Source organism: Equus asinus, chromosome 3 (genome assembly GCF_041296235.1).
Source record: "Equus asinus isolate D_3611 breed Donkey chromosome 3, EquAss-T2T_v2, whole genome shotgun sequence".
NCBI classification, from domain to species: domain Eukaryota; kingdom Metazoa; phylum Chordata; class Mammalia; order Perissodactyla; family Equidae; genus Equus; species Equus asinus.
The window spans coordinates 109,701,103-109,724,072 of record NC_091792.1 but is presented as its reverse complement, the minus strand read 5'-3'; the positions used below and the strand labels follow the sequence as shown (position 1 = coordinate 109,724,072).

The 22,970-nt window shown below is 35.4% G+C and overlaps 1 protein-coding gene across 5 annotated transcripts in view; it reads right to left on the bottom strand.

The window, feature by feature from the left end:
* The window catches only part of CENPC (centromere protein C), a 112,281-nt gene that overhangs the window by 35,345 nt on the left and 53,966 nt on the right, over window positions 1-22,970 (bottom strand). For all 5 annotated transcript variants that reach the window (XM_070505739.1, XM_070505740.1, XM_044766089.2 and 2 more), the window contains 6 exons: window positions 14,779-14,838; window positions 10,728-10,832; window positions 9,801-9,929; window positions 8,822-8,917; window positions 6,975-7,129; window positions 959-1,049 (listed from right to left, as the gene is read on the bottom strand). In XM_070505739.1, coding sequence (XP_070361840.1) covers window positions 959-1,049; window positions 6,975-7,129; window positions 8,822-8,917; window positions 9,801-9,929; window positions 10,728-10,832; window positions 14,779-14,838 — 636 coding nt within the window. The remainder of the gene's footprint in view (window positions 1-958; window positions 1,050-6,974; window positions 7,130-8,821; window positions 8,918-9,800; window positions 9,930-10,727; window positions 10,833-14,778; window positions 14,839-22,970) is intronic.

The window sequence follows — 22,970 nt, the reverse complement described above, 5'->3', positions numbered from 1 at the left end:
AAAATTTCTTTCATTTCACATCATTCTGATAATAAACACAAAGATGAATCAGACAAGGGTGCAGGGAGGGAAAATCTCTCTCTGAACCTAATCGTTATTAGGACTTTGGAACTGCTATGGATTCCCCCAAACCAGACATCTGCATATACAAGTAAGTATAATAGGTAAAATATTAAGTTAACATAAAATCTTGAAGTTATAAAAAGGCAAATGCTATTATTAAATAAATTAGGTAATAAATTGCAGCAAAAGTGAAATACAGATGAATAGCCACACATAAAGCAAGTTTATAGCACTCAGTACCATACTGTGACTTCCTATAAATTAGAAATTGATACATACTAAGATTAGTGGAGTTAATAAATGTAAATTGTTCACAACAGTGCCAGCACATACAAAGGACTACATAAACACAGCTACTATTATTATCTCCTTTCATTAGAATGTAAGCTCCAAGAGCACAGGGATTTTTGCCTGTTTTATTCATTTATGTATCCCACACTCTTAGCGCTATGCTTGGCAGACTCTCAATACCATTTGTTGAATGAATGAACGAATGAACAAATCAAAATTCCTATTCCCAAAGACTTGTGCTCTTCAATAGCTGATGAAGCACACTATTCTCTATGTTTAAAATAACATGTTAAAAACTGTTTGACTATATAATATCTTAAAGATAATTCAGGGTGAAAGAATTTTCCTTCTACCCTGCATATAACGTGTCCTCTAACTAAATATTTTTATATTTAGCAATAAACAACTCTTGCTAAATTTTCATGTATCGAAACACTAAAATACTTACCTAATGATAAATTAAAAGAAAATATATACCAGACTTCTTTGGCATCAGTCACATCATGCTTCATTTTGACCACTGTGGCTTCCATTTTCATGGTGCTCATGAGCAACTATATAAACATTTAACTACGTGAAAGAAAATGTCTTTAATTATTCTTACCTGAAGGAACAAAGAACGAATCACCAGTTGTTATCATATAAGGTGTTTCATGTAAGGTACATAAAAGGTCACCAAAGTTAACATAAAAAACCTGTAAAATTAAAAATTACAATCTCATTTCAAATTGAACCACAACTTATACTCCAAAGAAAGTTACAGAAAATGTGACAGGCAGAATAATGGCCCCCCAAAGACCTCCAAACCCTAATCTCCAGAACATGTTATGGCAAAAGAGACCCTGAGATGGGGAGATTATCCTGGATTATCTAGGTGGGCCCAAGCTAATCAATGAGCCCCCAAAAAGTGGAGAATTTCTCCTGCTGAAAGCAGAAGAGAACTCAAGAGAAATTCAAAGCATGAGAAGGACTTGCGCTATTGCTGGCACTGAAAGTAAGAAGGCCATAAGACAAGGAATGTAGGCTATTTCTAGAAGCTGAGAATGACACCCTGGGCCAACAGCCAGCAAGGAAATGAGAACTTCAGCCCTACAACCACATGTAACTGAATTTTGCCAACAACATGAATGAACTTGAAAGGAGATTCACCCAAGGAGCCTTTGGAGAGGAAGAGAGATCTACCAACATCTTGATCCAGCCTTATCGTACTTTAAACAGAATACTCGGCCTCGCCCGCCAGACTTCTAACCTACATAGCCATGAGATAACAAATGGGTGTTGTTTTAAGTCACTAAATTTGTGGTAATTTGTTAAAGCATCAACAGAAAACCAATACAGGAAGAAATTTCTTTCACTCTTCCTTATTATTTACAGGCTTATGAAAATTCAGAACCACTGTAAAAGAATATCACTTAGCTATACTAGAAAAATAGGTAGATTTTATGTACAACTCTTTAAAGGTTACATGCTGAGGACATGTAACTTAATCTGACTGATGAATCAAAGAGAGAGCAAAAACAAAAACAAAAAAATCATATATTTAAACATGCATCAATATTAAGAAAGTAAAAGGGGATAAATCTATGAATCATCAAGGTCTCTATATTCAAACATGGCAAATTTTATATTTTATACATACGTAGCACCCTGGCAATGATCTGTTCTTTGGGCAACTAAATAAAAAAATGTAAGGCCTTCAAACTTTGAGATTCACTCATCAAGAATATTTTGCCTCAGAGAATTATTCCTCCCTTCCTCCTCCTACTTCCTCTTTTTTTTCCCTTAGCATATTGTAAAATGAGCCTATAAAACACCAGAAAAACAATAGCAGCTAGCACCTATATAGCACTTACTTCATGCTGGCCACTATTCTGAACATTTATTTTTACTCATTTGATGTATGTACCTACCAGTAAGACAGATAGTTTTTCACAGATGAAGAAAATGAGGGACAAAGGGATATAAATTTCTAAGGTCACAATGTAAATGGCAGAGCTAAAATACGAACTCTGGCACTTTGACTATAGAATTCATGTTCTTAATCACTATGATATACTAACTCCCTAAATGGGAAAAAAGTTCTTAAAGTGGCTCTAAAGGTACTTCTATAATTTAATAAAACAAAAAAATTTTTATTACATCCCAAAAACATTTGACTCAGTTTAAAAGATAAAAGGTAACAAACACACTACCCAGAAAGTCAAGCATATATTTCTAGGTGTTTCTTACTTATCTATTGAGTTTGGCTCTCTAAACGCACCTCTCGCCACTTCTCCAAACATTTTACTAAGAAGGCTTTTGAACTATACAAAAATAGAAGGATGAACTCCCCTGAATATCTAGCACAAACAACCTGCCCTATTCAGAGTCTTTCTACTTCCCTATGCATATTATTTTGAAATAAATTCCCAGCATCATAAATCATCTGTAAATATTTCCGCACATACTGAAAGATCAAGGTGCTTTTTAAAAACATGACCACAATACTGTCATCATACCTAAAAATAAACAAATATTTAATATGAAATACCACATCAGTATTTACATTTCCAATTGTCTCTTATATATCATATTTTTAAAGGTTTGTTTGAATGGAGATCCAAATAAGAGCCACACATTGTGAAAGCTTGATCTATCGCTTAAATCGCTCAATCTATAGTGGTTCTCAATTTGGTGGTGATTTTGCCCCTCGGGGTAGAGTTGGCAATGTCTGGGGACATTTTTGATTATCACAACTAGAGGGATACTATTGGAATCTAGTGGGTAGAGGCCAGAGATGCTTCTAAACATCCTACAATGGACAGGACAGCCTCTCGACAACAAAGAATTATCCAGTCCAAAATGTCAACAGTGCCATGGTTGAGAAACCCTGATCTACGGGTTCCACCTGGTTCTCTCTTTTCTATTTCTTGCAACTTATTTATTAAAGAAATCAAGCAGCAAAATTTGTTGCAAAAATCTTAACACAGCTGGATTTTGCTGATTACAAACCCAGGGCATCACTTGAAAGGCCTGCTATTCTTTATTTCCTCTAAATTGGTAGTTAGATCTAGAGGCTTTATCAAATTCAGGTGGTGGTGGTTGTTTTCTTCTTTGTTTTTTGTTTTTTAAGCAGGTGGTGAGGCAAGGCTACTTCACAGTGTTGTATTCTTTCATCAGGAAGGCACATAATGTCTAGTTTTGTTCTTTTTAGATGCTAGCAGACACTGATGACCAATGCCCAGATCCAACAGTTTATAAGGGTTTGCAAAATAGTAATATTTCATTCTAACATTCCTTTCATTTATTAACTGGAGTATTTCAAACGAGGACAAATTTCCCCTCATCTATTATTTGGTTACTTAATAGTACAGTTTATACGAGAAAGGCAGAATAAATGTTTATTTCCCTTTACCATACTTGTTGTCAAAATGAGTTGGAGAATATTCTCCAAGAGTGATAAATTCATTTTTCTTTTTGTAGTAGTCTTACAATTCATGGATTTAGATACAATTGATGTGTATCAATCCACGGAAGTTATTCTTATTGATACTCAAATCTTCACATCTTTGTTGGGTGAGAGCATCTTCAAGTCGGATCCTAAGACCTTATGACCCAATCCTAAGGGTCTTTGATAGTTTCCTATCAAGTATGACAAAGATATTCCAAACTCAGCCTGAGGCCTGGAATCAGACATTTCTCTAAGGAACTCTGGTTCCTTTAAGCTTGTTGCTGTCACATTTTGTTTTTTTACTTCTAGAACATTTACTGTCTAATTTTTCAAATATTTTCAACCTTTGCTCATACGGTTTTTTTTCTCTCTTACCCTGTTTTTTTCTGTTCTCTACATCACTTAACTTTTATATTTTCCATTTTCTTTTTTTTGGCTAAGAAAGATTCACCCTGAGCTAACATCTGTTACCAATCTTCCTCTTTTTGTATGTGAGCTACCACCACAGCATGGCCACTAACAGGCAAATGGTTTAGGTCCATGCCCGGGAACCAAACCCCAGGTGCCAAGGTGGAGCGTGCCGAACTTAACCACTAGACCACTGGGGCTGGTCCATGTATGTTTTCCATTTCTTAATCTCTTCTTTTCTTCTGGGAGAGCTCCACAACCAATTCCCATAGTTAATTTGTTAATTCTTCTGTGGTTTGATTTTAACAAATCTACTACTGCTACCCTCTCTCTCTCTCATATAGATTCTCTAGTACTGAGTTTGCAGGACACAGTTAACAGCCTATGTTGATTCTCCATCTTGCGCCTTTTGTTTCTCAAAAGCATATATTTAAAAGTGTGTTATATTTAAAAGTGTGTGTTATATTTAAAAAATGGAAAAATACTCCCCTTACTATAAAAGAAAGTTTAACTCTGATTTTCATTATAAAAAGTTAAAGTCAATATCCAGAAGAAATAAAAAATCAACTAGAATCATGTAGTAACATATTATTTTTCTAAAGTTCCTTCAAGTTTCTGTCATTTTCATTTTTAACTTCTAGTCTGAAAAGAACAGAGACAGAATTTTCTGTTTTGCACAGTTTGCTTAAATGTTTATCCTAAAGGTCTTCTTATATGGCGTTCTTCAAAATAATATGCTTAAACTAACATAAAAATGCCTAGAACAGTATCTGAAATGTGTAAGTGCTATATAACTGCTTACTATTATATAATGGTTTATCTCATTACTAAGTCAAAATACAAATATAACCATTTTCTTCCTGCACAACATTTCAATAGTTCTCATTTTTACAATTACTGTCAATGTTACAATAAATAACTACATATGTTCAGCTCCCCTAATTTTTAAATTATTTTCCTAGGAAAAAATTCTGAAATGAGATTCATAGATCAAAAGATACACACTTTTTTCCCAATAATTTCTACTAAGTCAGTAATTACAACATATCATTTGTTTTTAATGTGGATTCCTTTGAATATTAGCCAGGTTAAACACTTTCAAATATTTACTATTCAAATTTCCTTTTGTATAAGAAATGCATTATAGTTTAATGGGTAACTGCTATTAGTTCAGTGAAGACATTTCATAAGACTTATCTTCATTATTAATTGTTCTTTAATGATTACACAGAGATCATCAATTACTTTAGTTAGTTAAATATATTAGTTTTACTTTTTTTTTTTTTTAAAGATTGGCACCTGAGCTAACATCTGTTGCCAAACTTCTTTTTTCTTTTTTTCTTCTTCTTCTTCTCCCAAGGGTCCCCCAGCACATAGCTGTATATTCTAGTTGTAGGTCTTTTGGTTGTGCTATGTGGGATGCTGCCTCAGCATGGCTTGATGAGCAGTGCCATGTCCGCACCCAGGATCAGAACAGGTGAAACCCCGGGCCAGCAAAGCAAAGCCGGTGAACATAACCACTTGGCCATAGGGCCGGCCCTTTTTTTAATTATTCTAATAATACTTGGAGATCTGTAACATTTTAAGGTTGGATTAAAGAATATTTTAAAACATTTTAAATCCAGATTCTAGTTATACTGCTGTAGTAATAATTTACTCTTGACTCTCATGTGTACCTTTTCCTTTCCTTGCCTCAATATGCCCTTCTTTGTTAATATAAACTCAAGGATCTTGACGCTCTTCGTTTTAGTCCTATTTGAGCTTACTTTAATTTTGTCAGTAAAAAGAATTGTCTTGAATGTGATACTCCAGTAACTCTTGATTTCATAGGTTCCTGAAATGTTACTGAAAAATGTACCTTAGACTGTAATTTTTTTTTTTTTGAGGAAGATTAGCCCTGAGCTAACATCTGCTGCCAATCCTCCTCTTTTTTTTCCTGAGGAAGACTGGCCCTGAGCTAACATCCATGCCCATGTTCCTCTACTTTATATGTGGGACACCTGCCACAGCATGGCTTGATAAGCGGTATCATGTCCGCACCTGGGATCTGAACCAGCAAATCCCGGGCCGCCAAAGTCGAATGTGCGCACTTAACCACTGTGCCACCAGGCCGGCCCCAGATTGTAATAATTTTTAAGTAAACACTCTTAAAATTTGGTGATTTTCAAATTCTATAATTTTCAAATTCAAAATGCAGAAATATAACATACATACATCTCTCTCTCTCTCAGACCAATGTTGCAAGGATGTGTGTCTCCGATGACAAAGACAGAGAGACAAAGACTGACTCACCTTGAATCTCGTTATAACTTTAGCCAGTAATACTGCTATATACAATAATATATTACTTAGTACTCATCGACGCAACTAGCTCCTAGTCTTCAGTCTGCTGCTAACTAGGTACATGATTTTGAAGAAGTCTTTTAATCTCTTTATTGCTAAACTGCATGGAAGGAGAAATGAGATTTAGACAATTTCTATAATCCCATCCAGCTCTAAACTTTAATGATTTGTTTGCAAACCTATATTCTAAGATTCTTTTAACTAACAACCATTCCTTAAACTTGTGAATCTCAAGGTTACACTGCTACACACAGAATATGTACTTTTAAATAACTGTTGGATGACTGATTTAAACAGATTTAATAAATAAAAAAATTCTCTGTGCACTATAGTAATAAGATATCATTTCAGAGGAAATAGAATCTTTAATGCCTCATCGAACCCAATAAATCAGAGTTGTATCAATAGCAAACATAAATATATGGAAAAATATACTCACCAAAATATCTGAACCAACATGCTGCTTTCCCTTTTCTTGATGTGGTCCTAATATCAATTTTCCAGTAGAAAAAAAAGGTGTATCCAATGTTTTATATACTTTCAACTCACCATGTTCAGCAATAAATTGATATGTATCTCGTGGCCTTACAAGATCTAGGGGAAAAATACAAATATAAAAATAAAACAATAGCAATAATATTGCTCAATGATATAACATATACATACATATATACAATAAAGTTATTTCTAGATATAAACCTGCCTTAGAAAAATAGAAGTAATTAAGATAATTGACTCATGAGGTAGAATGCCAGAGGTCAAATCCTGTCTGTCTTACAAACTGTGTGACCTTAGGCAAGCATATCCTCTCAGTGCCTCCACTTCCTTTTCTATAAGATGGGATAATAGTTCATCTGTGTTAGAGTTGTGAATATCTAGTGAGTTAATGTGTGTAAGATATTTAAAATACTGTCACACAAAAGTAAGTATTAGGTAAATCTTAGCTATTAATAATAATAATGGCAGTATTATTATTTCCATTATAGCTCAGACAGAAAATAAAATTAGCTAAGAGACAAGAAAGAATACCATTATCTTTAAAAAGTCTAACATAGCCCCCAATACAAAGGTATCATCATTATGACGATAGATTCTTTTGTGCTTGCTTGACTGATTATTAAATAACAAGACTTTTCTTTATCAAGTAAAGGCTCTAAGTAACCAGAGTTGCTCACAAATTACTATCTCACTTTTGAATTTTTCTTTTACTTACAAACATTTCCAGATCTATAATTAATACATTCTTCTGTCACTAGCTTCTGACTCTGCTTCTCTAGATATTTAGGAAAGTTAGTAAACCCAAAGACTATAGGATACAGAAAATATATAGACCCAAGAAACAGAAAAAAAGTGATAAACTCCTGACATCAGTCATAACTTTTCTCACTTGGTACAGTATAGCAATGTTTTTAAGTTAAGACACTACACTAAATAAAATTCTCTGTACGTCTACCTCTGTTGCCAAATAATCTGAATACAGAAATAACTTTGTTACTTACTATGTCAAATGGAATCTATTTCACAGCCAACATTTTAATTAAGAATACCACTACTGCCTCTCTGGTTTGACCTATTTGTTCTCTGACTTAGTCCTCAGTACTCTCTGGTACAGTCATAATAAATAAATATCTCCTGTATGTAAATACCGCCTGGTTAGTAAATAGCTGAGTGTCACCTACTTACCCCCAGCACACTATAGCCTATCCCTTGAGACCTCTGATGGTCTCCTAGACACTAAACGCTTAATGCCTATTAAATATAGCAGGAGGCTTCCAGGAACCTGTGCTGGCCTTACAATTAAGCCTGGCATTTGTTTGGCTGATTGATGCCCTTGCTATTCATCCTCCCCGAAGGTTTCAGTTCCCAGGTACCATTACTGGCATTCCAAGGTCCGGAAGGCTGTATAAGTCCTCCCCACAATCTCTGCCTGGTCTCATAGTAAGTGTATCCTGGGGTCTGCCAGCTAACTTGCTACAATTCCCCATAAACAGCCCCTGTCCCCATATATCCTTCTGGTCAAACAAGGCCTAGACCCTATTTAGGGAGGCAACACTAGCACCCCAGACAACAAATGCATGGTGCTGTATGTGCCCTGGAAGTGTTTGCCATCAGTGCTCCCCTAGAGTAGTCCTCACTTAGGCTGCTTAACGGAATTAGACCCTCTATTGGGCTTTGGCTCTGACAGAGGTGGGAAGAGAAAGAGAAAATAGATGGGCTGGTCATCAAGACAGCAGTCTGTCCTCACTAGTTGCTGAATGAAGCATTTTCAACATCATCCCAACTTACCCATGAGAATAATTTCTCTTGTTTCTGGGTCCCTTATCCTTGTTGGCTGCAAAGGATCTCCCAGAGGTATATTCAGATTTACCACTAATTTATTCTCTGCAAAAGAAATAACATTGAAATACAAACTACTTACTTAAAATTGTTCTCAATTTAAAAAAAATATCTAGTATGAAATATAGCTGTGGACAAGTTGTAAAGGAAAATTGCCAGAGGCGTAACAATCTCTTCCTATTTATAAATGATCATTCTGATATATAAAAATTCAAAAACCACAATAATTTAATATAGAAGCAAGCATCCTAAACTTATTATCTGTAAGTTTACTGCAACATGACAACTCTTGAACTCTTGCATTATCAAGAAGTTAAATGATGTTTTGCATATCCTCTCAGAGAGACAGAAGTATGCAACAGACTTTAGAAAGAATTCATTAAAATGTCCATTTTAACTGCAGTTTGGGCATGGAAAAGGTAAGCTTCATTTGACTGGGCAATTTACTCATGAGAAAATGTTTTATACTATGCTATTAATGATCTTTTTTTATTATTATTATTTTTTTTTAAAGATTTTATTTTTTTCCTTTTTCTCTCCAAAGCCCCCAGGTACATAGTTGTGTACTCTTAGTTGTGACTCCTTCTAGTTGTGGTATGTGGGATGCCGCCTCAGTATGGCTCGATGAGTGGTGCCATGTCCGTGCCCGGGATTCAAACCGATGAAACCCTGGGCCGCCTACAGTGGAGCACACGAACTTAACCAGTCGGTCACGGGGCCAGCTCACTCAATGATCTTTTTTTAAAGAATAAAATTGGTTTACTTTCAAAATTTGGGGGAAAAAAGTGGAAATTAAAAAGTGAATTTACCCTATTGTATTACGTCTGAAGTTTTTAGAGAGAAATTTCAAAATCTGCTGAGAATTACTTCTCAAAGCACTGCTATTTAAAATGAAACCTAAAAGTTACTTTTAGGAATAAGTTCATACTTCTTTCATTGTTATCAAGACAGATCCTTTTTCTATTAACTATTTCGTTGACTTTTTCCATGCTTCCTTTTGCCTTCCTTTTAGATGATACCGTGTCTGGAGACAGTATTCCACCAATCACAAATCCTCCTGAAATTTAACGACAAAAAAAAGTAAAGTATCATACCTGAAAAAGTTAAAATCTTGAAACAAAGCTCTTCAAATTAATACAGCACACTTCCTTTCAAAGTATCAAAGAATACAGTAGATTCTACATTCTACAGCAAGTAATTCAAATAATACAAATACCAAACAATTTCACTTATGACTCTACTATCCCAAATACAGAAGCACTGATGAAACATGACTGAATGATCTTTCATGCTTGAAACCAACAGTCATCAGCGAAGGTTTAAAAATCAAAAAAAACACAAAGGCCAGCAATGAACTATTTATAGTAATCCACATGTGAATTTAGTACTTTGACTTAGATATAGCCATCAAAGAAAGAAAATAACTTTAAGATAACACTCACTATACTTTCTTGCACTCTCTACCATTTCTGTAGAAAAATATGATGAGAAAATGGGAGGAGAATAACAATGAGGAACACAATCTGTCAGTTATAATTTTCTCATGTTCTGACCTAATGCTTCACCTTATGCAATTAGAAATCTCGTTCAATAGTATAGAAATAATAACACTCTATAAAGTGACACACCTGTCTCAAATTGCTGCCAAAGAGAAGAAGAACCAGCATCTCTTTACTAATCAGACAAATCTGGATTTGAATCTATTCTTGTCACGTTTTTGGGAGATAATGACTAAATGAGGTAATATATGTAAATATGTAACTAAGTGCTTGACATGTAACATACACAAATAAACTGTAGCAATCCTCATTATTATTTTTTATCATCAGACATTAAAGTATAAACTGGAATTTACCTGAGGGCCTTCCCTGATAATCTATTCGCTCCCCTCGCCAGTATTCCAAAGGTTTCAATCGTGTTCTCTTGGTCCTGCGAACATTTGGTGTGTTGGAGGGCAATACTGTAAAAAGATATTAGACAAAAATATACACATATAAATGCTTAGTTGGATGGTATTTTGCAGTGGCAAGACTGATACCATCTTTTAGAACACTAATACTTGTAGACAAAACACTACAACAAAATTTTAAGATATATTTGTGCTAATAAAGAAACACCAAAGGAAAAATAGGTTACTAGACTGGGAGATTTAAAAACTTGATAATACTCAGCATTAATGATGCTAAAGGTAGATAGGAACTCTCATATCTTGTAGGTAGAAATGTAAACTAATTGAAGATAATTTGAAAGTACCTATTATTATAATACTCTTTGACTCAGAAATTTCATTTCTAGAAAATGAGTTTGCAAAAAAATTCACAAAATTGAACAAAGCTGTATGTACAAGAACATTCATGGTAGTACTGTTTAACAGAAAGAAAAAATCAAATTGAAAACCACCTAAATGCCCCAAGATAGGAAATTTGTAAATCAAAGGTAGTTACGCATTTATTTTAATAGGTTCATGGATCTTTGGGGGAAATAGAGGTAAGAGAAATTTTATCTGAATTCTTATTTTGGCTTTCGTGCTTACCTCAATTATTAAACACACAATTTAACATAAACCAAAATGCTTAAAATTACATAGGCATGCTAATCATGAAAAGAAATACCTTTCAAGGCTGAGAAAATAAACACAATATTTGAGAATTGCTTTTTAAAATGTTATGTCACATTTCCCGTAACAAGTGTTGTAATCAAGTTTTTACTACTAAAACAAAAACAAAAAAGGGTAGTTACATGTGCATGTCTGTGTGTGTATAAACACATATCCACTCATTTTATCTGAAGAATGTAAAATTCTATATACTAAGTTGAGTTTGTTGGCTATATACTCAATTCCTATGTTCTTGTCTATTTTTTGTTTGCTAGAGCTGTCCAATTCTGAAAGTGGTTTATTAAAATCTGCCAGTCAAACTGGATTGTTTAATTAAAAATCTTCTTGCTTTTTCTTAGTTTTTTATTTATATATTTTAGTTGCTAGGTTGTTTGGTGCATAAGAGTTTATGATTTTTCTATTTTCCTCATAAATTGTTCATTTTATCATTATATGTCCTTCTTTATCCTGTTCAGCATTTTAACACTAAATTCCACTTTGCCTAATATTAAAATGGCACTATTTTATTTTCGTTTACATTAGCATACCTAATTCTTTGACAATTTTTTTATTTTAAAAATTGTCTTAAGTGTTTCTTATAAACATATAGGTCAGTTTGCACTGTTTAACCAAATCTGATAGTCTATCTTATTAGAGGAATTCAACCCATTCAGACTCTCTTAGTGTAAACAAGTAACAGGCTTCCTTTTATTCCATCCATCTTACTTTATATTTACTAGTTATTCTACATTAGTGATTCTTCTTTCTCCTCATTTTATTGGTTTGATCAAATGATCATTTCTTTTCTCCCTCCTCCCCTTGGCCATTTCAAAGTTTTGCTGTGCTTCTGCACTCTAGTATTAGTTACCTACCCACTCCTGACATTTAAACATCAAACTCTTATTTCTCCATGATTATATTAAAAACTATATCCCTTACCAAGATATGCTATCCTCTCCTTTTTCTCATTTGGTAAAAGCAAACTTTTAGACTACTTTTATTACCCCGTTTTTGACCCCTACTCTTGTCCCTATTCTACCAAGTTCTGTTAAGACAGTCTGGATTTCAAGGTATTATTACAAAAATCTTTAACTAGCACTTATAAATCCCCAATTACATTAACATTAAGTAGCTGACACATCCTAAGGTAATCAGCAATGAGTCACCCCCTTCTACAGTCCCCTGCCTTAGGATGGGACCTGTGACTTTCTCCTCATCAATAGAATATGCAAAGTCACTCCTGTGATTACCTCATGATTATATATATGATAATATATGATATTATACATACAAGATACTATCTAGCAGAAACAGTGAGAAATCCTTCCTTGCTGACTTTGAAGAAGCAAGTTATCATACAGTGAAGGGGCCTAAGGAAAAGTTCATGTGGTAAGAACTACAAGTGGCCTCTAGAAGATGAAGAGTAGAGGCCTATTGCTGACAGCCAGCAAGAAAACAAGTACCTCAGTCCTACAATTTCAAGGAACTGAATTCTGCGAACGCCCACATGACCTTGGAAGAGGGCCTCAAGCCTCAGATGAGACAACAGCCCAGGCTGACACTTTTGGTTGCTGTCTGTGAGATCCCTGAACAGACGACCCAGTTAATCTATTATGCCTGGGCTCCTGATCCACGGAAACCATGGAACCATAAATATGTGTAGTCTAGGCACTAAATTTGTGGTAATTTGGTACAAAACAACAGAAAACAAAGACTTTATTTAAATTATCGACATACATTCCAAGAATTATTCCTCACTACTGTTTCCTCTCTTTGGACTTAGTTTTGATTTATATGATACTTCGTTAGAACACCACACATGGGTATTATACATGGAAGATACTAAACTCAATCTTGCATTATCTGCAAAATAAATTCACTTAGAAAGAAAGATATCTTGGCTGGGTATAAGATTATTGCATTGTAATATATTTCTGAAAGTAGGCTATAGATACGATCTTATTCTTCCAGTGTTACACAGATGCATAGTGCTAGTCATTTTTTTTTCCTTTATATGTAACTTTATCCTTCTGTCTGGAAGCTTCTATTCTTGAAATTTAGGAATTTTATTAACTTACATTTAGAGGTATATATTTTTCATTACTTCTGACAGACAGTTGGTAAAATCATTCAAACTGCAGATTAAAGCGTACCTTTAATCTAGGGAAGCTTTCTTTAACTACTTTAACTGTTTTCTCTCCTTTAAATGTTTCTTTTTTCTGGAAATCCTATTATTTGCATGTTTTATCTGCTGTCTCCATGTTTCCACTGCATATCATTTTTCATCATGGTTTCCATCTTTTTGTATCTCTGCTCTGAGGACTTTCTTCCATGTTAACACCAGCTACTAATTCAGCTCTCAACAGTGACTATCTCTACTTTCAGTTCATCTACTGACTTTTTAAACTGAAAAATTATGATTTTTAGTACCAGAAAGTCTTCTATGCTATAAGGGAATCTCTTAAAGTGCTCTTATTTCTTCTGAAAATTGTTATCCATCTACTAAAAATTTCTAGCTCACCAGAAGTTGCCACTGTTCTCAGGCATAATGCTTGAGTTTCCTCTCTCTGGTTGCTGGAGCCCCTGCTCAGGGATGGTTTTATCTCTCTTTGCCTACTCCTGACTCTAGTCAACATTCCACTCCAAGACAGGCATTAAGCATTGAGCAGTCTCTCTTCATATGGGTGCACAAAATATAACTGACAAGATGTGAGTTTTTGGTTGAAGCGATGACAGAAAGTTTCACTCCTTCTGGTTCTCTTCAGGTACAAGCACAGAATACTCACAGCTTCAAGTACAGAGAGAAACATAAAAAGCCACTCCAATCCCAAAAAGATGGGAGGTCCCATGAATCTTGACTGGCAAACATATCTTTGGAAACCATGGTGTTTTAATCCTCACACGGGCCTCTCTGTGAGTTCCACAACTCCCAGCTTTGCCTACTTACCTGTCCTAGCTAGTGCTCTGTTTACAAGTAAACTGTATAAAAATGGGAGGAGAAGTTGCCAGGGACGCCATCTATATCACAGTTATATTTTACAGAATTCTCCACCCTGGCTTTTTAGCCTAAGTGGGATCATGCTCCCTATTATGGAGCAAATACTGAGAGGGCCACAGGATTTATAAATGGACATAAAGAAACTCAGTGGCCTATGATTTACTGCGAAATTAATGAAAACTAAATTTGTGGTTTTAATTTATCTGCCAATTAACCCAAATAATATTTCCCCCTTGCTTGAGAAAAATTAAGTTACATACATAAACAGAAGTTTTACATTATGAAAATACATAAGGAGAGAAATAATCTTACCTATTTTGTAATGTATTTTGTTCTCTAGTGTTACTTTAGATCCTTTTACTCTTGAGTCATCTGAAAAAGGCAAAAGATAATATCATGAGCAATGGCTGCTAATTCCATGGTGAGTTAAATACAGTATGTTACCTAGTCAACTTCAGTGTAGGCATTTTAAGTAAAATTTGTTCTGATAATACATTTTATTACTCCTTTGGCTTTTCACTGCTACGGAATAAAGACTAATGAAAAACAGTGTAACATTTCTCTAGATTTTGCTCCAATGACCATACCTAAAGAGCATAATAGTTAAAAATAACAAAAACAGGTTTTCTATTGCTGGTGGACTTCAGGTGAAATAAGCCACCAGGTGGATAAAAATGCAGGTCGTGATAAGGAACAATTAATATGCTAATAATGTAATCTATGATCCTTAAAGTTCTAAAATAGTACAACTGGACTGAATTTAGCAGTGTGCCAATTAGGTCAGGGGTTCTCCACTTCAGTCTACACTTAACTGCCATCAGTTCTTTCCTTTCCCAGGCACAAATGTTGTTCTCTATCAAGAGGTAGAGTCTAACTCCCTCCTTCTTGAATCTCTGCTGGCCTTAAAGACTTGCTAGACTAACAAAATGCAGCAGAAATGACATTCTGGGACTTTGAAGGCTAAGTACTAAGTACTAAGTACTAAGAAGATATGAAGGTTCAACCTGAGTCTCTTAGAACTTCACTCTGGGGAAAGATAGCGACCATATATGAGGACTGACTACTCTAAGACCCATGTTGTGAGGACACCCAAGTAACCATGTGGAAAGCCCATGCAAAGGAAAAGAGATTTTTGGGCAGCCCTCGATTGTTCCATTCACCCTGGCTGGGTGGCAAATATCTAAGTGAAGAAGTTACCCTGGACTTACAGCCTAGTTGAATTTTCAAATGACTCCAGACTCAGCAGCTTGTATTTAACTACAAACACATGAGAGAGCCCAAGAGAGAACTGCCCAGCTAAGTCAAGTCAACCCATGGAACCATGAGTGATAAATCAATTCTTGTAGTAAGCCACTAAGTTTTGAGGATGCAGTAATATGTAACTGGAACAACAATTAATGTTTGTGAATTACCTAAAATTTTTGATACAATTTTGTATGAAATATGCATTTTCTGAAAAGTAGGTCTAAGCTTTCACTACATTCTCAAATGAATCCATGATAGCAAAAGATTGTTAAGAATGATTAAATTAAATACTTTATAAAACTGCTGGCTTGGAAGAAACTCTAGTGACCATAAAATCTAATTTCCCTGTTCAGAGTAAGTAAATCTATAGAGATCAAAGAAGGAGAACTACAGGCCGATATCACTGATGAACATAGACGCAAAAATCCTCAACAAAATTCTGGCAAACCAAATACAGCAATACATCAAAAAGATTATACACCATGATCAAGTGGGATTTATATCAGGGACACAGGGATGGTTCAACATCTGCAAGTCAATCAATGTGATACACTACATTAATAAAATGAGAAACAAAAACCACATGATCATCTCAATAGATGCAGAGAAAGCATTCGACAAGATCCAACACCCATTTATGATAAAAACCCTCAATAAAATGGGTATAGAAGGAAAGTACCTCAACATAATAAAGGCCACATATGACAAACCCACAGCCAACATCATACTCAACGGACAAAAACTGAAAGCCATCCCTCTGAGGACAGGAACAATACAAGGGTGCCCACTTTCACCACTCCTATTCAATATAGTACTGGAGGTCTTGGCCAGAGCAATTCGGCAGGAAAAAGAAATAAAAAGGAATCCAAAAGGGAATGAAGAAGTAAAACTCTCACTGTTTGCAGACGACATGATCTTATGTATAGAAAACCCCAAAGAATCCATAGGAAAACTATTAGAAATAATCAAGAGCTACAGCAAAAAGCAGGGTATAATATCAACATACATAAATCAGAAGCATTTCTATACACTAACAATGAACTAACAGAAAAAGAACTCAAGAACTCAATCCCATTCACAATCGCAACGAAAAGAATAAAATACCTTGGGATAAATTTAACCAAGGAAGTGAAAGATTTATACAATGAAAACTACAAGACTTTCTTGAAAGAAACTGACGACGACAGAAAGAGATGGAAAGACATTCCATGCACATGGATTCAAGAATAAACATAGTTAAAATGTCCATACTACCTAAAGCAATCTACAGATTCAATGCAATCCCAAATAGAATCTCAATGATATTCTTTACAGAAATTGAAGAAAGAATCCTAAAATTCATATGGGGCAACAAAAGACCGCGAATTGCTACAGCAATCCTGAGTAAGAAAAACAAAGCTGGAGGCATCATAATCCCCGATTTCAAAACATACTACAAAGCTACAGTGATCAAATGGAACAGAATTGAAAGCCCAGAGATAAAACCACACATCCATGGACAGCTAATCTTTGATAAAGGAGCTGAGGGCCTACAACGGAGAAAAGAAAGTCTCTTCAACAAATGGTTCTGGGAAAACTGGACAGCCACATGTAAAAGAATGAAAATTGACCATTCTTTTTCACCATTCACAAAAATAAACTCAAAATGGATCAAAGACCTAAAGATTAGGCCTGAAACAATAAGTCTTCTAGAAGCGAATATAGGCAGTACACTCTTTGACATCAGTTTCAAAAGAATCTTTTCGGACACTATAACTCCTCAGATGAGGGAAACAATAGAAAGAATAAACAAATGGGACTTCATCAGACTAAAGAGCTTCTTCAGGCAAGGGAAAACAGGATTCAAACAAAAAAACAGCCCACTAATTGGGAAAAAATATTTACAAGCCACTTATCTGACAAAGGGTTAATTTTCATGATATACAAAGAACTCACACAGGTTAACAACAAAAAAACAAACAACCCGATCAAAAAATGGGCAGAGGACATGAACAGACATTTCTCCAAAGAAGATATAAGTATGGCCAATAGACACATGAAAAGATGTTCATCATCACTAATCATCAGGGAAATGCAAATCAAAACTACACTAAGATACCACCTTACACCCGTTAGATTGGCAAAAATATCCAAAACCAAGAGTGACAAATGTTGGAGAGCTTGTGGAGAAAAAGGAACCCTCATACACTGTTGGTGGGAATGCAAACTAGTGCAACCACTATGGAAAACAGTATGGAGATTTCTCAAAAAGTTAAAAATAGAAATACCCTATGACCCAGCCATCCCACTAGTGGGTATCTATCCTAAGAACCTGAAATCAGCAATCCCAAGAGTCCCATGCACCCCTATGTTCATCGCAGCATTATTTACAATAGCCAAGACGTGGAACCAACCTACATGCCCAGAAACTGATGATTGGATAAAGAAGATATGGTATATATACACAATGGAATACTACTCAGCCATAAAAAGGACAAAATTGTTCCATTCGCATCAACATAGATGGACCTTGATGGTATTATGTTAAGTGAAATAAGCCAGACAGAGAAAGACGAACTCTATATGACTCCACTTATAGGTGGAAGTTAACATATAGACAAGGAGAACTGATTGGTGGTTACCAGGGAAAAGTGGGGTGGGGGGAGGGCACAAAGGATGAAGTGGTGTACCCACAACATGACTAACAATAATGTACTACTGAAATCTCACAAGGTTGTAATCTATCATAATCTTAATTAAAAAAAAATTGCTTTTATGAAAACGCTACCTATAGTGACAATTGCAAAAACTTTGAGGGATCAGATATTTGGGGCCCTGCATGAGATAAACACTCCAATCTTTCCTCAGTGGTTTCCAGTCTTTGTACCACGTGGGGTTCTTTTCTTTCTTTCTTTTTTTTCTTTTTGGCTGTTAAATGTAGATCATGAAACCTGCATTTACATGCACAAATCAAGCAAAGAGCAAGAGAATTGTTTTCCTGGCTTAGAGTAAGAGGGACTTCAACAGGAATGGATGACGAAAGGCATTGGGAAAGAGACACCCGAAACTGAACAAGAGATGCTCAAAATCGACCGTGGCACTTTGTACAAGCGACACAGTATATGAAGATAGGGACACAGATGTGGGCAAGAGCTGGGATTAAATTACTTTTCACAAATTAAAAAAAAAAAAAAAGTAGATTAGTGGATGCCTCGACATGGGGGATGTGAGAGGTGATGAAATGGAAGGTACCTGCTAAAGAATATGGAATTTCTTTCTTGGGGTGATGAAAATCTTCTAAAATTTATTGTGGTGATGGCTGCATACCACTGAATTACATACTATAAATGGGTTAACTGCATGCTATGTGAAATATACCTCAATAAAGCTGTTATCAAAAAAAGTTCCAATTTCCCATGCAATCCCCACTAGAACAAGTAGAGCGGGATATTCTCTGAAAACTTTCACACAGCAGTATGCCTTGGAGGCAGAGAAGGAACAAAGCAAATAAGTAAATATACTGAAGATAATGGGAGCCACCTTTCTCACTATCAGAGAAGGGGTTTATAAAAACAGAAAAGGGAAAGTCAAAGGTGTTGGACTAGAATTGGGGATACCGACGTGAATTCAAGATTTCTTGAATTCACAGAAACAGATACAAATGCTTGTGTATGTATGGTGTACATATATATATATGTGTATCTATTTCCTATCTCAGTCCACTGAGAGAGCCTATAAGCAATGATATCCCAGGAACGAGCACACTGAGTGCCCAGATCTGGGTTTCTAAATGCCATCCTCCACTAAAACAAACCAGGTTCCTTAGGAGAAATAACTGATTCTAGAGAAATAACTGATTCTAGAGTTGAGGCAGCTTGCTCTCAAATAGTTCAGAAAAGGCTAATTATAACAAACATGCATAAACATATATGTAGGGCAAGTAGGCAGGGAGATGGAACAAATGTTGTAAAATGTTGACAACTCTGGAATCTGGATGAAGAGGATAAGGAACTTCTGGGTAAGTCTGAAATTATTTCAAAAAAAGCAACACAGAGACAACTCTCGAATTTCAAAGATTAAAGAATCCTAAGAGCATGGAAATGAAAGAAAACACGTTATCTACAATGGAAAAAAGAAGTAAGGCTGGCTTCAAATTTTCTACTCATAAGCATTAGATATGGTGAGTCAAAAGAGCAATAGCCAGATAGTTTAAAGGAAAATGGATTATGAATCAAGACTATTTTTACTATTCAACTGGTTGTTCACTGTGTTTAAAAAAAAAAATCCTGAGTCCTTGTGAGCCTATGTAAGAATGTCTACCAACTTTACAAAGAGGTAACAAGCATATCTGTTACGACAATAAGTATAAATGTGCTAAACACTAAAGGAAAAAATACTGATAGAGCCAGTTAAAAATAAAAATTCAATCACGTGCTATTTCTAAGTCACTTTGTTTTAGTTCTGTAAGAAAGGTTAAGTGAAAGGATGAACAAAGATCTACGAAACAACAAATCAAAAGAAAGCAGGGGTCACAATATTAATATCCAACAAAACAGACTACAAGGTAAAAGCATTTTAACAGGATCAAGAGATAAATCTGACCGAAGCAGGTACATTCCCTATGAAGGCTTACATGCTCAATAATAGTGCTGAAACATACAAAGCAAACACTGCAGGAAACAGAAGGAGAAAGAGACCGACCATTGCAAGGAAGCACTTTACTGCAATTCTGGCAGTCCTTAACAGACTTCACAAATCAAAAGTAAGGATACAAAGGATCGGAATAGTGTCAAATGTAACACCTCCAAATCTAAGATTCTGGTCTTTTCCCCAAAATCTGCTCCTTTCCTAGCAGTCTCCAAATCAAGTAACAGCAAAGCCATTCTTTCAGGTGCTCAGGCCAAAAATCTTCAAATTATCCTTGATACCTCTTTCTCTTACCCCCATATCCCACCCATCGGAAAATCTAGTTGACTCTACCTCCAAAAATACCTAAAATTCTACTACTGCTCTCCACCTTCCACTGATATCACTCTAGTCCAAGCCGCCATCACTCGGAGTATTACTATCCCACCAACTGGCCTCCCTGCTTCCAACCTTACACTAGTCCCTTCAAACTCCTCAGTTCATCCCTCACACAGCAGCCACAGAGATTCTGTTTCCAGGTCTGTCATGGCTCTCCTCTGCTCATAACCCTCTAAGGGCTTCCCAACTCTCTTAATAAAAGCCAAAAATCCTTACAATAGCCTTTAATATCCTATGTGATCTTTCATTCTTGTTACCTCATGACATCATCTCCTCCTACTCTATCCCTCTCTTCCTCTGCTCTAGCCCTCCTAGTCTCCTCTGTGTTTCTGGATCAGAAAAGACTCTTTATCATATCAGAAACTTTGCCCTTGATCTTCCCTGTGTCTGGGGCACTACTTCCCCAAAGAGCTGCTTGATTTGTTTTCTCATCTCTTTTATATCTTTGCCCAAATGATCAATTCCTCACTGAGGCCTTTTCTGCCAATCCACCTAAATATATAACCCCCATTTCCCAGCCCCAAATCCCTGCCTTATTTTTCTACTCTCAATATCCAACAACTCCTAAGTTCTGCTATCTTTTTTTACTGTCTTTCATCCTGGCCTCCCATAGAAAGTAAGCTCCAGGAGGGTAGAAACTTCATCACTACTACCTACATCCCTAGCTCCTAGAAGAAAATATTGTAAGTATTCCACAATATTCCATAAATATTTTAAAATTCCATAAATATTCAAAGTATATTCAAAAATGCATATCCACTTATATTATCAACAAAATTATGAGTGGATATACATATTTTTAAATCCTTATCTATACACAAAAAAAATTACATTCTTTTTCAAGATTTTTATTCTTCCATGAGGCTTATGTGTTCTAAGTATGCTCTAGAACACAAAAAAAACTTCAATAAATTCAAAGAATAAATAACACAAGCCAAAGTTCCCTAGATCAATAAAATGAAACTAGAAATTATCAACAAAGAGCAAAGCAAAACACAACTTTACTTAGACTAACGGCCAACGTTGCATATTTATCATATGTCAGGTATTAAACTAAGCAAGGAATGTGTATTCATCCTGAGATCCATCTATGGGATTGGAACTGATTTCACCATTTTATAGGTAAGGTAAATCTAAAAACACTGAAACTTCTTACTCAAGATAACATAGGTAACAAGTGATAGAACTGGATTCAATCCCAGGTTCCTGACTCTGGAGACCAAAGCTCTTGACTAATGTTCTTTTAAATAACTGCTGGGTCAAAGAAAAATCACTATAATTTAGAGTACGCTACTACAAAAACATTATGTAAAAAAAAAAAAAAAACTATAAAATTAAGCCAAAACTATACTCAGGAACATTCACTGCTTTTTCTTTACCACATAAAAAGAAAAAAATAAATATAGAAAGCATTCAACTTAGAGGAGAAAAAGAATAAAATAAATCTAAACACAGGGAGAAAAAAGAATTTAAAAGGAAAAAGAATTAGCAAATTAAGAAACAAAAAACAGTATAACAGATTATATTCCAAGCACACATTCTTTCTGTGCTTTTCTTAACGGCATATTCTTTTACATTCTTTTCTTAATGGCATAAAAAATTACAAAACTCTCTATTAAAAGGCATTTTTAAAACTTTATTATGGGAAAGTTTCAAACATATTCACAATAGAGAAAATAGTATAATGAACCTGACATAGCCATCACTCAGCTTCATTAATCAACAAAACATGGCTAATCTTGCTTCATTTATACCCTTATCAGCTTAACACTTTTTTCTTAAAGATTGGCACCTGAGCTGACAACTGTTGCCAATCTTCTTTTTTTTTTCCGCTTTTTCTCCCCAAAACCCCCCAGTATATAGTTGTATATTTTAGTTGTGGGTCCTTCAACTTGTGGCATGTGGGACGCCACCTCAGCATGGCCTAATGAGCGGTACCATGTCCACGCCCAGAATCCGAACCGGCGACACTCTGGGCCACCGAAGCGGAGCACACAAACTTAACCACTCGGCCACAAGGCTGGCCCCTTAGCCTTACATTTTTAAATACTAAGGTAGATATCTTAAGTGCCAATTATTTCATTATATCCCACTTCACGGAAAGAACTGTCACTCATCTCTCATTCTTTTTCTGATTCTTATTTCCCTCCCTCTTTCTCTCTCACCTAAGTATAAGGTCTTACAAATCTCTGAACATACGGTAATGTTCTTAAGAGTGAATCCTCAATACACATTTGCCATTGATGCTAATTTAA